General features: G+C 42.5%; 1 protein-coding gene across 2 annotated transcripts in view; it reads right to left on the bottom strand.

Annotated features, from left to right (window-relative positions):
• The window catches only part of FSTL4 (follistatin like 4), a 524,276-nt gene that overhangs the window by 12,734 nt on the left and 493,947 nt on the right, over positions 1 to 17,595 (bottom strand). The window contains exons 10-12 of one of the 2 annotated variants that reach the window (XM_056864231.1): positions 15,597 to 15,623; positions 7,937 to 8,055; positions 3,294 to 3,443 (exon numbers count right to left, since the gene is read on the bottom strand). In XM_056864231.1, the coding sequence (XP_056720209.1) occupies positions 3,294 to 3,443; positions 7,937 to 8,055; positions 15,597 to 15,623 (296 nt within the window). The remainder of the gene's footprint in view (positions 1 to 3,293; positions 3,444 to 7,936; positions 8,056 to 15,596; positions 15,624 to 17,595) is intronic. The other variant, XM_056864239.1, reaches the window with a different exon arrangement.

Below are 17,595 nucleotides of genomic sequence, written 5' to 3'. Positions count from 1 at the left end.
CCTGGTCTGACTAAAAGGCAATTAATCCTGAGTTATGGGGTCTCCCCCAATCCACCCATTGGAATGAATGGGAGCAGGCAAATCCTTAATGTGCATCTAGAGAGCGGCAAATCCAAGGCAAAACCTCCCGTGCCAGAGAGTATGTGTGTGTAAATCTGCTAGAATCGTATTGGATAGGATTACTCCTGAGTCCTCCCAGTCCCTGCTCCTGATAGAAGAGAAGAAGACATCCACAGTAAGACCCATTTGGGGGCTTTTCTCTATAATTCTCTATAATTTTTTTCCTGTGTGTGTGTATGTGGGGGAGATTCTGTGTGTGTGTGTGTGTTTGTGTGTGAGGGGGGAAGCCAAAGGGGGTGGGTTTGATTGCCTCTGTGTGGGACTGTGCTTTCTACTGTTTTCACTGGTTGCCAACTTCGTGTGGAGTTAACTGTGGGTCAGTGAGTCTCTCTCTGGCTGGTTCCTATGGTTTCCAATGGGCTGTGCAGCCCCTCCTGTTGTTTTGAATGGGCTAGCCTGTCATTCGTTTTAGTACATCCCCTGTAAAGTATTTCAGTGGAGGCAATGCAAGTCAACCCCCATCCCCCAACACATTCGATGGGCTGGGCAGCCTCTCCCAATGCTTCCAATGGGCTGACTTGTCATTCGTTTTAGTACATCCCTTTTAATGGCTTTATTACAATGGGCAGATGGGGGGACCCTTTCCGGGCCCCATAACTCAGGGGCCCCTGACCCAATCTTCACAAAACTTGGGGGTTCTTGCAAGAAGGGTCTCCTCAAGATACACTGAAATTTTGGGACCTCTACCTCCAAGCATGCCCCCCCAGAGCCGCAGAAATGCGCAAATGTGTTTTTAATGCCTTTATTCCTGTGGGCGATTTTGTGGGGGACCCCTTCCGGGCCCCATATCTCGGGACCCCCTGACCCAATATTTACAAAACTTGGGGGTTCTTGCAAGAAGGATCTTCTCATGGTACACTGAGATTTTGGGACGTCTACCTCCAAACATGCCCCCCCAGAGCCGCAGAAAGGCTCGAATGTGTTTTTAATGCCTTTATTCCTGTGGGCGATTTGGGGGGGACCCCTTCCGGGCCCCATATCTCGGGACCTCCTGACCCAATCTTTACAAAACTTGGGGGTTCTTGCAAGAAGGGTCCCCTCAAGCTACGCTGAAATTTTGGGACCTCTACCTCCAATTTTACCGAATTTATTTTTCAACAGCCCTAGTTCAGATGTCCTTGAAAACATGGTGGCAATGGCTGCCTCAGGCATGCAGTGGGGGAGGTTAGCATGGGCCACAATTTTCCACTTCTACTTTGCTGTGCTGGGCAGGACTGGAAAAGAGAATGGGTTGAAGGAGGAGGCAGAGAAAGGAGAGGAAAATAGTATGTGGAGGGAGAGAAGGCCTAGGGTTGCCAGGTCCCTCTTTGTAACCGGTGGGAGGTTTTGGGGCAGAGACTGAGGAGGGTGGGGTTTGGGGAAGGGAGGGACTTCAATGCCATAGAATCCAATTGCCAAAGAGGCCATTTTCTCCAGGTGAGCAGATCTCTATTACCTGGAGATCAGTTGAAATAGCAGGAGATCTCCAGCTAGTATAGGGTTGCCAGGTCCCTCTTCGCAACTGGCAGGATATTTTGGGGGTGGAGCCTGAAGAGGGCGGGGTTTGGGGAGGGGAGGGACTTTAATGCCATTGCCAAAGCAGCCATTTTTCTCCAGGTGATCTGATCTCTATCGGCTGGAGATCAGTTGAATTAGCAGGAGATCTCCTGCTACTACCTGGCAGTTGGCAACCCTATGCTAGTACCTGGTGGTTGGCAACCCTAAGAAGACCAGATGGGTCAGGGAAGGGGGGAAGCAGTAAAGTATGCAGGCAGACAGACAGGTGGACAGTTGGATGTGCAAGGAAGTAAGACAGACTCTGGCTAGAAATCTGGAACAGCAGAAAAAAAACAAAATCATGGCAGACAGAAAGAGGGTAGTCAGGAGAAGTGGAGACAGAGCAAAAGGGGAAACGGGGGTGGGATTTCCCATCCCACCATGAGTCCTCATGGGTCCCTCCTTCTTCTCATATATCTTATAGAGATGAGGAGCCCTCCAGTGCTGATCAAAAAAATCCTAACAAAGAAAAGCCAGGACTGGGGTATCATTCTTGGGTTCACAGAAATATATTGTCTTAATCACCATAAAAATAAAGTTTGAAAAAAAATGTTTTTAAAATTTGGAATGGCCGGTGAGGGGTGGCTGATTGGTTGGGAAGGGGGGAATGAAGGGAATGGGTGATTGCTCAGAGTAGATATGGAACTCAACGATAGGAAGGGGGAACCTGGGGACTAGGAAGAGCAAGGGAAAAGGAAGCAAGGGGCCAGCGGAGAAGAGGGAATATGGGATTTCCCTCACCCTTTTAGTTCTGATATGTTTCCTGTTTGTACTGTATACTCTACATACAGTGTAATTAGCGTGTTATAAGCCTAAGAGGATTTGTGGGGAATGATACATGCTTTGGCAATTCCTACTCTCCAAATAGGGTTGCCAGCTCTCAGTTGGGAAATACCTGGAGATTTTGAGGGTGGAGCCTGATGAAGGCAGGGTTTGCGGAGGGGAGGGACTTCAATGGGATATAATGTCATACAGTCCACCTTCCAAAGTAGCCATTCTCTCCAGGTGAACTGATCTTTTTTGCCTGGAGACCAGTTGTAATCCCAGGAGATCTCCAGCCACCACCTGGATGTTGGCAAGCCTTTCTCCAAATCACCCCTCTAGGAGTGTATCAGGGTCTTGTGCAGGCTACTTTTCCATCCTATCGGGGTTTCTTTTTTCTTTAACTGAGACTGAACTAATATCAATTTCTGTGGCTTCTGAAACATGTTCAGTACATATTGTTCCATTTTTAGTGGGTGCTTCCAATAATGAATACATCAAGAGTCTTCTGAGTATGCCTATGCTGGCCTGGCTTTTCGGTTTTTGGGATTGTCATAAGCCTCCCACTTCACTATTGGACACAATCAAATAACATTTTGATTTCAATCATTTGTTAGAAACTTGTACACAGTGAAGGTATTATTTCTAGTAACCATTCCTGCTTCTTACAACAAAGAACACAGAAATACTCCTAACAAGCAGCACTCTAGCTGTCTTTTTCTAAAAGAGAAGAAGCATCAAGTGTCAGGCTGCAAATCTTGCCAATCTAATAACAAAGTGTGTAGCTTGGATCTCCTTTGGGAAGGGGCCTAATTCTTGGCAGCACCAGAGCCTTTTTTCCATCCTAAAGCAATCAGTTGCCCCTGGAAAGTTACCTGAATGACTTTCTGAGTCTGGATATCGAGGATCATTATTCTATTCCACTTAGGTTGCGTTACATAAATATATTTATCTCTGACATTGACAGCAGAAGCCCAGAGGCAGGACTGAATGGTTTCACCTTCAACTCTAGGACAGATTTCTGCCTGAAATAAAAAGAATGAAAGTCAGTTTAATCAGTTTAAGTTCAGTACTGTGATCTAGACAGTCTTCCCTGTAGAATGATGGAAGAAAAGAATAGATGGTATTAAGTAAAAATGATGCGTTTGTTTTTATAGTCAGGAATGTGAAATGATTGTCTGCATTGAGAGCCCTCGAGCCTAGATCTAAACAGGGTACTGAGCTACTGCGAACTGACATTTATATTCAGACTAGCAGACATTCAAACAAGCAATCTCAGTGAGAAGGATAGACCATAAATAATATATATAAATTATATGAACCATAGCTTGTAAGCCACAGAGGGGAATAACTCAGTCTAGGTTCAGTGCATGCTTAAACCCACACAAGATCCAAAGTTCAAAGGCTCTAGGGTGGTTGGGTTATGAAAGACCTCTGCCTAAAAGAGCCATTGTCAGTCAGAGTAGACAATACTATGCTTGGTAGATGGTATAAGGCACGGGGTTTTTTGTGTTCAAATGGGATTCATATATTGCTTTTTATGTTCTGGAGGTAACCTCTATGTAATAATGGAATGGAGAAAGGGAGGTTGTATCCTGCAGGGTTACTGTGAAATTAGGGCATATTTCCATCCCATCCTCCAGCTGTTATTCATCTGGCATATTGATTTGATCTGCATTTCATGCCAAGAAAGAGGAAAAGGGCCAGGCTCTGCCTGGATGTGGTGCCTAGTGCATGTCTGCTACCATGATATGGTCTAGAAACAATGCAGAAACAAAACAGAAAAGCTTTCTTTTTCATGATTGTGTGTATATGAGAAGGGATCTCTCACAAAAAATGTATACTGCTAATAAATGCAGAGAGCACTATGTATTTGTGTATATGCCCACATCTGGCACATAACCACAAGAATTCTCAGCATGGTTGAGTGATATGGGCCAAACTGCTTGTCCAGTAGCTGACTGGCCAATCTGTCCTGGGAGACCAAGCCCAAGAACCACTCCTTGGAGCCCTTATGCCAAATCCTGAGGGAAAGAAGTCTGAAAGCAACCCCAAATGACCTATGTTCTTACCGGAACACATTTTTCTTTAGAGAGAGGGAAGCTGAATACGATAATCAAGTTTTTGTAGTGTCAGACGTCTGCTACAGCATCAGCAGTCAGAGTGTTCTCCCTTGCAGGGCAGGATACCATAAGAACATAAGAAAGGCCATGCTGGATCATTTATTAGCAGTATACATTTTTTTGTGAGAGATCCCTTCTCATATACATACAATAATGAAAAAGAAAACTTTTCTGTTGTGTCTCTGAAATGTCTTATAGACCATATCACGGTAGTGGCCCAGTCATTTAGACTGAGAAGCCCAGGGCAGATAAATAATTTTACTACATTTTTCCTTCCTAAAGTCAGAGCCTTAATGCACCGTTTACCTACTACACATTATCGCCATGCTCGAACTGCATGGTTTGGCCTGCACGTTCAAATGTCCCCTCCGCATCTTGACTTTTCCCTCGCTGTATTTTAACTTTGCTGGTCTGCATTTCTCCCTGGAAAGAGTGGCATAATCCATGACATCATGGAAGTGCGACAAGCTTCCCCCCTCCCCAATCTTAATCCCCCCCTTTTGTTAAGCCGATCTTCTGGTGACTGCCGCCCTGTGCAAGGAAAAGGGGTGCTTGGTACAAAGAGCCAGCATTCCAGCATTGTATTGTTGCTGTGAAACGTTCCGCCCTTCCCCCTTCCCTTGAGAGAGGCAGGAGCATGATCGGTGTGTGTGAAAGGTGAAATTCCCCAGACCAAACAACAGGTTGCTGTGGCTGTTTGGAGCGCGAAGTGTTAATTCCAGGGAAAGCTTCAGAGGAGTGGGGTAGAGAAGCATGTGTGTGTGCAACTTTAGGAAGCGCAGCCCTGCTAAATGCAACGGAATTTTATTCCCTTTATTCCTGTGGGGGGGGATTGGGAGGGGAGGAGGGCTGCACAGCTGACTACAGAGGGGCGGAGATATATGCAACGTTTTAAAGGTATACGCTCCTCGGGGGGGAAACGACCCTGAAACGGAGGAAGTGGAAACATCGTGCTATAAGCGTATGTTGAAAGCACGGACATTTGGCGCTTTCAAATCATTTCCAGGACCATAGAGTGCGATCAGACAAAGATAAGACGTCTGTTTAAACGTTGTTTATGCTTAGTGCATTAGGCCAGTCACTTTATGCACATGGCTAAAAGAGATGCAATGAAAGATCACAAAATGTTAATAAATGACCTGGAATTGGGGGAGATTTTCTCAGTTTTCTCTACCAAAAGGAGTCTCAAACTGGCTTACAATCTCCTTCCCTTCCTCTCCCTTCGTCTCTGTCGCTCATGTGGAGGAGTGGGAAATCAAACCCGGTTCTCCAGATTAGAGTCCGCTGCTTCTAACCACTACATCACACTGACTTCAGGAGGATCTTTCTAAATTTGGCCAATAGTGTAATGCCCCTGTATAGATCCATGGTGCCAACTCATTTGGAAAACTGTATATAGTTCTAGTTGCTATGTGGCAGAAAAGGTATTGCAAAGATAGAAGAAAGTGTAGAAGAGGGCAACCAAGAGGATTAAGGGGTTGGACCACCTTTACAGTGTGGAAAGGTGGGTTTTCAGTTTATAAAAAATATATTTAAGGGAGACATGATATTGTTATATAATATTATGCATGGGGTATAGAATGTGGGTAGATGGGACTTTTTCTCCCTGTCCCATAGTTCTAGAACTTGGGATACCCAAATGCAGTTGATGGGCCATACATTAAGGATGGACAAATGGATATACTTTTTTTACTCAAAGAGTAATTTACATTCTGGAATTCACTACCAGTAGTAATGGCCATGAATATGGGAGGCTTTAATGTGGGATTATGTAGATTCATGGAGGAGAGGACCATCAGTGGCTACCAGCCAGTGTGACTGAAGGGAACCTCCACAATCAGAGTCAGTAACCTTTGAATACCAGTGCTAGGAGGCAGCATCTGGGGAAGGCCTTGGCCTCTGTGCCCTATTTGTTGGCCCTCCATATTGAATGGTTGGCCTTAGTATGAAACAGGTTGCTGGACTAGATGGACCACTGGTCTGATGTAGCAGGGCTCTTCATGTTCTTTATATTGTCTTCAGATTCTACAGAATGTCAGAAATAAAGCTGTGTTATCAGATGAGGAATTATTAAACCAAGGTGAGTGTATGTAATGCAGACACTCTTCTGACTTAGTAAGACATACGTTTGAGCCTAAACTTTCTGGAATGATGAAATAGTGAATGCAAACAAAATGTTACTATTTTATGGCCCATTCAGATATACAATTAGTGTTCTCTGAATTAGTATGGGTTGGATCTTGTCTGAATTCCACACATGAAATGCAATTTACCCACTGTCTCCTCCTAAAGCAGCCCCAAATGAACCATAAAATGCTGCTTTTGGGGACAGGGGGTGCTGGCAAACAACATGAGGGGGAAATCACCTCCTCTTGCACATGTGGATCTTTTTGAAGGGATTCAACCCTTTGTCGCTATTCTTGAATTTGAAATTCAAGCAGAATTTTCTTTTCTTCTTTGAAGACATTCCAGATCTGTGATATTTCATTCTGCCTAGATGAATGAATGAAACTATGAGAGCAAGTTTAGCGTAGTGGCTAAGAGACTAGCAAGAAATCTCTGGTTCATTTTTTCCTTCTGCCATGAATCCACTAGGCAGCTTTAAACAAACACCGTTTCTCAGCCTTACAACAATTGTAGAAGGCAATACCAGGGTAAAGATTACAACATGTATATGAAATGCGTTAAACACTCCGAAATTCTGTACATATCCTTAGTATTTTGTTATGGCGTTAAACACCCCAAAGTGCTGTACAAATGTTTAGCATTATTATTTTGACAGTGGGGTTCCAAGGCTTCACTTAATAGTCTCCAAGGAAACTCAAGCTTCCTTCTCTACATTTTCATTTCACTTCAATCATAACTTTTTTCTTTTTTCTTTCCCAATACAGGTAGAGTATCCCTTATCCGGACATCCCATACCCGGACTGATCCGAAAACTGGAACCTTCGAGCCAGCATGCAGGCAGATCCGTGCTGCCTGCTTTAATTGTTCCTTTCCTTTCACCTTAAAAATTAAAATATAGTGTACGCTGCATTGTAGGTGGAGACTGAAAGCCTGTCATTGTTAGTTTGTTTGCTGTTGATACAGGTATTCTGGTAAGATAGTTACATCTTTGCTTTCTGATGGTTCAGTGTATACACAATTATAAAAATATTGTTTAAAATTACATCCAGGCTATGTGTATAGAGTGTATAAAAACATAAATGAATTTGGGTCCTATCCCCAAGATATCGCATTATGTATATGCAAAAATTCCAAAATATTCCAATATATGGAAAGATCCGAAATATGGACCACTTCTGGTCCCAAGCAGTTCAGATAAGGGATACTCAACCTGTATACCTTTCACAATTATATTACAAGGTTAAGATTAAAAATTTCCCCAAACTTACATAACTGGTAAAAACCCTGTCATTTGGTTTGATGTGTCTCTGGATCTCACAGTCATTTGGCTGGATTATTGTGATACCATCATCAGCAAAGACATAAAACATGTTTCCCACACTGAGGCCTTAAAGAGAAAAACAAAAACAAAAAACAAAACAAAACAAAAGAGCAGGGAAAAACATGGCATAACTTCGTAAGTCTAAAAATAAATATGCAGGTAAAACAAACAAAACACTATTAAAAAAACACAAACCCTAGTAATTTGGATGCTTGTGGTGCATTCACAAAGTTCAGGTTCATGTCACAAGTTGGGCTTCAAGGTGTGAGGAGGGAGGTACAGATAGGCTCAAAAATGCATTGCCTTGGTGGCAGTAGTCATAAATACAAGTAAGTTGGGATCGTGTGTGTTACAAAATTCCCACCAAATGTATACACACGGTTCTTTCTTTCCCACTAGAAACAGTTTGCTATTCATTTTATTTTTCAGAAATTTTCCAATGCAGGAAATGCACATAAATCTATGCACATTAACAGAAACTTAAGGTTAAAGCAGATTAAAATGTGTAGCTCGTTGTTCCAAGACATACGTGTTATGGAGTGGTAGGGCCATTGGGAGAAAATCCTTACAGCCACCAAAGCAAAGACATTTTTGAAATTTAGCAAACTGCCATTCACAAATGTGGGACTTTTAGCATTACAACAGCACTCATCTATCAAAACTGGGGCATTCCAGAAACTTTACAAAAATAACCTGTCAATGAATTTCCAGTAAGAGATTGTAGTCTACATTTCTGCTTAGTCAGAAATGTCCTATAACATCCACTTTCCATTACATGCAAAAGCTGTAATGAATAGCTTGTATGCCTCACTGGAGATTTTTTCTTTCATGTTTTCATTTTTTAGATATTCTACAAATAGATTATTATAATAGCCAATGTCATCCCAAATCATGTTGATAGTGTACTTATCTGCCAAACTTCCACAGTTCTGCTGCTGAGATATTCAGTTTAATTTTTTTTTGCCATGATACATAAATCCTTAGTTATAAAAAGCATCCCTTTTGTCTGTTAATGTTAAATCTGTTTAGATCTATGAATCCTTTTAGGGCTGAAAAGTTGCTTGAGGACATTAATCACAAAAGGCAAAGTTCCACCAAAGTTAATCACTTTTCATTCCCATCAGTTCCAGAGGGAGACAATGAAGAGTTTGCTGGTGTTCCCACTGAAAAATGCTGTCCTCAAAAGTGCTTAACTTGAGCTGGGTTGTGTCCAGATGGTTAATAAGGAACTGTATTTTGCAGAATAAATGAATTGCTTGCTTGGAACATTCGTGCTATATTTGCTGTATTGATCTAATTCTTGTGTCATACGACAGAGCAAATGTGCCTGTAGCACAGTTTCTGCAAACAATTGCAATGAAATTTGTATATCTGCAAGATTCCATTCCCTCCCCCTGGTGTTTATTACTTGACACCAAAGCACAATGGTAACGAAACATCATAATTTTTATATATTGGGAATTCAGCGTATGAAGTTTAATCTTTTAATTATATCACAGAAATACCCCAGTTAAGGCATCAAAGTGGATCTCAGAGCAGTGATCCTTAAATATGATGCTACAGTGAGAGGTCATGCATTTTCTGAAAACACAGCCTGCGTTATCATCACCACTGAAGGACTAAAGTATTTTAGGCTTCAAGTATCTTAAGCTGACATTTTCAACATGTGTGAACCAAAATCCCTTCTTGCCGTATGTACACAGTTCCTATTAGTTTCAATGGGGACTGAATACATAAATGAGAAGGCAGGATTTGGCCCTTGATGCAATGAGTGCACATTTCTGCAGATGTTTAAAATAGGGACATTTTAAAACAAATGATAACAACCATGCAGTAACTTAACAATCATTGTGAACTATGCCTATGAGCGGATACATGCACATTAACCATCCAATTCTCTATGATCATTTTAGTAAAAAATGTGTGTTCGCATATCATATTTCATTTGCCCTGCCCTAAAGCAGATTTTAATAACAATCTCATTCAGATCTGTAGACTTCTTGTTACTTTTGCTTTAATGGTTTATATTATCAGAGTGTAAATTTTCCATTAAGGAAAACGTTACTTGTGTTCTGATGATCTCTATTACGCCAGCATGGCATTACATAAGATTACTAAACCTTGTTTTATTAATTTAAATGTTTTCTTCTGATCACTACATTTTAAACAAGATTTTAGCTCTTTTGCTCACTGGGCCATGGATTCTTATGAGTAGACACCAAAAGCTTGCTTAATTTAGCTATGTGAAAGCTCCTACTGATGTCAGGGAACAGCAGTTAGCGATACAGTTGCGTAGCAGAGAACAGAATTATAGATGTTTCCCCATTGAAACAAACAAAACGTATTGCTATGATATCATATCAGAGGCATATCTGTAATCAGGGGTATGCCTCTAAGCCTTTAGCTATAATAAATTTAGCAGGTCTAATAGAAGTAGCAATGACTCCAATCATAGCATCTGTTAATCAAAGATGATCAGTATTGTCACTATGAATATTGGTTTAGTGAAATAACTTTCACTTGAAGCAATTTCGGTAACTCCTTTCCTCCTTTACAATACATCGTTTGGATGGAATTACTTTTTAAGTACCCTGATAAATATATGGATGTTTGAAACTCATAATCCTTAATGCATCAGAATACCACTACAGTGCAAAAAAACAAAACTTTGGTCATTGTAGAATAGTGGATTCATATTTTCTAAAGAGCATTTCAAAAATATTTCATCTTTTTGATGTTCACTGCACTGCGGAGGCCTTTGATCCCCAAAAGACAAAATGGCAGGGTCATATGCTACTTACATTTGTAATAAGTTAATACCAAATGATAACTTCATCAATTAGGGGCAATTTTGAATTGTTCAAAGCTTATAAAGCCCAGTGATTAATTTACCACCACCATAAAAGTTTCTAAAAGGGGGACCAAATCAGTACATGCCATGCCCTACTTAATTTCTATTGGAATGAGACTAATAAGGTTTAACACCTAATACATGGTGTGACCATCAAATATATATGAAGCTCAAATAGATTATTTACAAAATATTGTCGAAGGCTTTCACGGTCAGAGTTCATTGGTTCTTGTAGGTTATCCGGGCTGTGTAACCGTGGTCTTGGTATTTTCTTTCCTGACGTTTCGCCAGCAGCTGTGGCAGGCATCTTCAGAGGAGTAACACTGAAGGACAGTGTCTCTCAGTGTCAAGTTACAGGACAATGATTAGCACATTACCTTTGATACTTTTTGCAGGACAATGATTCAGCTCAACCCAACCCCTTTCTGACTATATATTACTCTTCCTACACACTTGACACTGAGAGACACTGTCCTTCAGTGTTACTCCTCTGAAGATGCCTGCCCCAGCTGCTGGCGAAACATCAGGAAAGAAAATACCAAGACCATGGTTACACAGCCTGGATAACCTACAAGAACCAGATTATTTACAATCTGCCAAATGGTCATGTTTATTCTAGACTTATACAAAGGTTTTGTTTCTTTGTGTTATTAATTCCAAAAGAGACTGTTTCATTATTGGGATGAGTTTTATTATTGTTTATTTTGTTATTGTTGTTTCATTATCATAATTCTATTTCAGTTGCTATTTCCTAAGGAGCCCCATGGCGCAGAGTGGTAAGCTGCAGTACTGCAGTCCAAGCTGTGCTCATGACCTGACTTCGATCACGACGGAAGTTGGTTTCAGGTAGCCGGCTCAGGGTTGACTCAGCCTTCCATCCTTTCCCAGATGACTGGGGAAGGCACTGGCAAACCCCCCTGTCAACAAAGTCTGCCTAGTAAACGTTGGGATGTGACATCACCCCATGGGTCAGGAATGGCACGATGCTTGCGCAGGGGACCTTTACCTTTACTATTTCCTACTGGTTTAAATAGAAGATCCTACCTTTTGTGGTTTTCCATCCAAATCGGACAAAAATCAGGGGGGTTGTAGTATTCCCTAATGACACCCACACTGCCAATTTCAGACAGCTAGTATAAAGCTCCAACCCCCACGAGGCAATGAAAGGTACTCATGTTTAATATTAAAGTCTATAGGAGAATTGATAGGAAAGATTCCAAACAGTTAATAGAGACAGCACAGCAGCCACTGAGACTGAAGAACTGTAGCATGAGAAAAAGGCAGACTGACAAGGCAAAGCTATTTGGCACCTGGGCAGGCAGGCAGCAGCATTAGGACCTTGAGGTCGATGCTTGGATGAGGTATAATATTTGAAGAGCAGCAAGTAAGCAGGGGAGGGCAGGCTGCAAGGCAAAATTTAGCACAGTGGGACAGGCTTTGAGAAGAACTAGGAAGGCAAAGCCCCATCCCATATCCTTCAGGATGGGAATTGTTTTATATAAGATACTGGCTACAGCTTGCAGTTAATCAAGAAAGCCTAGATCCCTTCTCCTCCCTGCTGCCAAGGAACAGTGTGCTGTCTGTTCTTTTATTAGAAAAATGCTGGCTGTCCTGTAAAATTGATACCAATAGAGGTCAGAGACTGCAATAAGGAAAGAAACCAGAACACAATGAAAGAAAAATCATTATTTTTTATATAGGCTGCTTAGATAGGGAATTTCTTTGTTTCTTATTAATTATTACAAAACTCCCAATTTTAGTAATTATTATAAAGAAAAATGCACATGTCTAGTTTAGTCACATGTCACATTTGAATACAACATTTTAACACTCTTGGCTAGGGTTGCCAAGTCTGGGTTAAAAAATTCCTGAAGATTTGGGGGTGGAGCCTAGGGAAGTATGCAATTTGGGGAGGGGAGGAACCTCAGTAGGGTATAATGCCATACAGTTGGGTCGTGCAAATTCTTTTTTGGTAAATTTCGTGTTTGGGTATATTGGGATAACTTTTTTTGGTAAACCCAGAATAAGCTGAATACTCATACTGGTAAAGGGGTATTTCAGTTTTATTTCTGGGTTTACTGAAAAAAATTGGGTCCATTATAGCCTATGGCCGTGGTGGCGAACCTATGGCACACGTGCCAGATCGGGCACTCTGAGCCCTCTCTACGGGCACGCGCGCCGTCACCCCAGCACAGAGTTCTGCTCTGCAAATGTGGGGAGAGCGCAGGTAACTTGTCCCGGCTGCAGTAGGAGAAAGAGAGGTTCCTGTCTGTCTGCCCTTCCCACTCTTAAAGGGCCAGCTGAACAAAAAGCTCTGTTATTGTGTTTTTCTTTTAAGACAAAAGATGTTAATGTATGAGTTGTTTTTTCTAAATTAAAGCCTCAGTATTCAGGTTAAATTGCCATGTTGGCACTTGGCGATAAATAAGTGGGTTTTGGGTTGCAGTTTGGGCACTCAGTCTCTAAAAGGTTCGCCATCACTGGCCTGGGGGGGCATTTTTTTGGGGGTAGTCACCAAATTTGCAGTGCAGCTGCAAGGGACTCTTCTTAGATGGACACCGAAGTTTGGTGAATGTTGGGACAGGAGGCCCAATTTTATGGGCACACAAAGGGGTCATCACCATCTTCCAGGCATTTGCAAGCCGAGCTGTCCATTGGTTTTCAGGTTCAGAAGTTCAGTGTGGCTGAGGACTAGCAGAAAGAACCGATTGGCAGGCTGGTGCCTCAAAGTCTGGGGGCTCCTTTTGTATCTGGGGCGCATAGCATGGTGTCTATGCAAATTAGCTTCCAAACTGAGGAAAATGGCTTAAATGCAAGAAAAATAAGGCACAGAAAACGTTTCTTTCAGTGGCAAATGACATCCTGGGAATGGTCCTTTATTATAGCGATCAAAAATCCGATTTCAAGAGATGGCCACAGTGCAGAGAAACTAAGCCTCTGCTCAGGGCGACCTTCAGTCTGAGAGCATGGTTTTTTTTGGGGGGGGGGTTGATATTGGAAGCCTATTCAGCATCTGCCTATTCGGCTTCGAGCAGATTCCCAGGTTTTGGTATTTGGTCAACCCAAAACCAGAATATTGCCGAAACAGCTAATTTTAGGTTTATTTTCAGTTCAGGTATATCAATATGCACAGCCCTACCATAGATTCCACTCTTCAAAATGGCCATTTTCTCCATGGGAACATATCTAGACACCAGTCACTATTCCAGGGTATCTGCAGACCCCATATGGAGGTTGGCAACCCTAGGGCTCCTTCATAGGGATTGCAGCGGCATGCAAGCAACATTCCATAGTGCTACAGTCATTTTGAAAGGCTGGACTAACATGCACATGGCCAATCATGGGTCTTCCCATTCACTTGTCACCTTCCTTTCCTGGCTGAATGACAATTACCTGGGAAGAACCCACACAAATTGTTCCACCCATATGGCTTTTCAAACGTTACCAAGATGGCATTGGGTAAAAACATGGGAAAATACCTTCTGTGCACTGTAGTAGCATATGAAGGCTTCCTCAGCTGATTCTAAGGAGGTTTTTAGAGTTATCATATGAATTATAGCTTACTGTATTTTTCGCTCCATAAGACGCACTTTTTTCCTCCTAAAAAGTGAGGGGAAATGTCTGTGCATCTTATAGAGTGAATGTGCGCACAGAGCCGGCTGGGCGCGCTGAGAGGCGGCTGGGGAAAGCCGCCTCGCACCATTCCAGTGTGCCCAGCCAGCTCTGTGCACCCGCCCAGCCTGCTCTGTGTGCCTGCCCGCCTCCAAGCTGGGAAGCGGGGGGGGGGGAGAGCACAGAGCCGGCTTGGTGCGCTGGAATGACGCGAGCCGCCTCTGTGCGCCTGCCTGCCTCCCAGCTGGGAAGCGGGGGGGGGGAGCACAGAGCCGGCTTGGTGAGGTGGGCGGGCACACAGAGCCGGCTTGGCGCGCTGGAACGACGCGAGCTGGCTCTGTGCGCCCACCCGCCTTTCAGCTGGGAGGTGGGGGGCGCACAGAGCCGGCTGGGTGCGTGCGCCGGCTCGCTCTGTGCGGCCCTGCCCGCCTCCCAGGGCATTCACTCCATAGGACAAGTTTTTAGAGAAGGAAAACAAGATTTTTTCTTGTTTTTCTCCTCTAAAAACTAGGTGCATCTAATGGAAAGGTGCGTCCTCTGGAGCGAAAAATACAGTATATACTAGTTAAAATATCTGCAAGTACCATTTTCATTATATTTCTGATCCAGCTGAATGCACAAGTGTTAAACAAAATTAAATGGATAGCATTTGCAATGTCCTACATTGTTTAAAGGAAGGAGTGAAGGAGCTTTTTAACATACTTATCCAGGAAAAGTTTATCCCTCAAGAAGATGCCTTAGGAAATAATCATCTTTATGAGTGGTAGATATGAACAAATTACAGCTGGAATTTTATGTGTAAGGGCATGATTAACTTAAAACACAGTGAATTGTGACTACTGATAGCGTTTTTTGTGACGATTACAAATTTTGTAATTATCATTACTTTTGATATTAACTTTCTAAATGTCTATTTTGCTGCATAGGAAAAAAATCTTAACTCCCCCTCCCCCTGAAGATTTGGATCACGGCTTTACTAGTAATATTTTACTAATTTTTGTATTGGTCTGTCTGTAAATTAAGCTGGTATTCATACCAGAAAACCCCTATGGTTAGTGGCAAGTTAGTGGAAAATGGCCTGTTATGGAATTATTAAAGCAGACAAGCACATTATCACTACAACAAAACAATTTCACTGTAGTACCTTCCTCTCGCCACAGTATGTTTGCAACTGCAGCATCAGAGAAATGGGAGAGCCAGAAAATAGTCAAGGAAAAGAAACAGAAAAACAATGTCAACATTTCATTGCATCAGTTACATGAATTTAACACTCTAGTTTGGTTAATAATAGCCGTATAAAGCAAACTAGTAATCAGAATAAGAGTTTGCAAAAAATATATATATCACCAATTTAAACTATTTCCTTTAGATGTTGTTCCTTGTCAAAGCCTTCCAACACAAGAAACTCCCATTAAAATCAATAGTTCTGAATTTTCCCGAGTAAAGATTGCAGAACATGTCTACAATAAATGTCTTTAATTTTATACAACTCCATGAAAGCAGTAATCACATAAAAAACTTTCTGTAAAAGTAAGATTTTCTGAAAGATAATCAGAAGAAATCCTGAATAGACCTCTTCTTTTCACTTATAATGAACACATTTATTTATTTATGTTATTTACAGTCCACCTTCCTCACAGAGACTCAAGGGGGATTACATTTTCATGTGAAAGGTTTTTTTAATATAAAAAGCTGAATTACACAGATCACCACTATTCATTCTTTTCACTAACATTTATTTATATTTCACAGATGTGTTACTGAAGCTTAGCCTACTGTGAGCAAATCTACATATGACATTAAATACACATTTGCTAGGGAAGCATAGTCAATTACTGTTCTCTGGAACTGTCCCTCTGTAATTCAAAAGCATGTTTGACAACTTCATGAACTAAATTTTTACATGTATGTGCCAAATATTTCATTAGCACTCCTTTAAAAAGTAGTATGTGTGAAGTGGTGTGCAGAGATCATGATTTTTCCAGTGCAACCTGGTGGTTCCTATGACAATGCAGAGGATGATGACATTTTTTTTAAAAGTCCAAAAGTTGCTGTTCTATAATTGGTCATTTGAGCACTGGTGATTTTACAGAGCATTCCTGAGAGGAATGCCTGCGCCGGGCTTAGGAGGCAACCCAGCGACGTTGCCTCCTAAGGAGGTTTTGGCATCGCCGAAACCTCTACCCAGCACAACCCGTAGGGTTGCATGGGAGATACGCCAGCAAAAAGCTGACGTATCTCAACAACAAAAAAGGGGCGTTCCTGAGCTGAAACGCCCCCCGGCCGGCGCCACAACACCCTGGGAATTCCTCCCAAGCCACCGTAACGCCTCCTGGCTCACCGCCGCAGCCTGTGCCGGTGGGTGGCGGGAGGCTGCAGCGGTGGCCAGGCCCAGTGCTGCTGCAGCAGCAGCCAGGGACCAGCGTCTGGGCCTGCACGCCGGCACTGGGGCCACTCACGCCGGCGTGTGCCTTCCGAGTGCCGGGGGTGTGAGCCCCTGCGCCGGCCTTCATTGGCCTCCTAAGGGCTTCCGACACGGCTGCCGGTGCACCTCAGGAAGGGGTTGCTAGAAGAGGACAGATGACACACATAAACTGAGCTTTTAAACACTTTAAAGAAAAGTAATCCTTTGAGTTTTAGAGAAACAACATGATATGTCTGTAGAATATTCCATATATTTTTTCACGTCAGAACACAGTCCTGCAAATATTTTACAAGTAGGAGTCCGTTAAGTTCCAGTGTAATTTCAGATCTGTCCACCAAATGTGTGGGGGATCCATTTGTTTTTCATCCCCATTTCAAAGTCTCTGTGATGTCCTCAAAATAGGTATGAAAAGCCTCTAGAACTCAATGTAATACTGAATGTGTCATCAGACAAGGGTCACAGCCTTGAAGCTTTGGAGCTTGCTGGAATGGATGTAGTGCTCCCTATAATTCTGCCCCCTTGGATGATTCTGTGGGAATAGCATGGTATCAGGAAGACTGCACTTGGAGAAGCACAGAAACGTCAGAGACCTCTACGATCCAGCTTTCTCTAGATGACATAATCAGGACTATATTAGGGCCTAGACGTTTCCTTGTAGCCTGTACATATCTCTACCTGAATGAGATCCTTTCCCTAGAGTGCTTCCAAGTTGCCCACT

The sequence above is a fragment of the Euleptes europaea genome, chromosome 1 (assembly GCF_029931775.1).
Source record: "Euleptes europaea isolate rEulEur1 chromosome 1, rEulEur1.hap1, whole genome shotgun sequence".
NCBI classification, from domain to species: domain Eukaryota; kingdom Metazoa; phylum Chordata; class Lepidosauria; order Squamata; family Sphaerodactylidae; genus Euleptes; species Euleptes europaea.
This window is presented reverse-complemented; position numbering and strand designations above follow the sequence as displayed.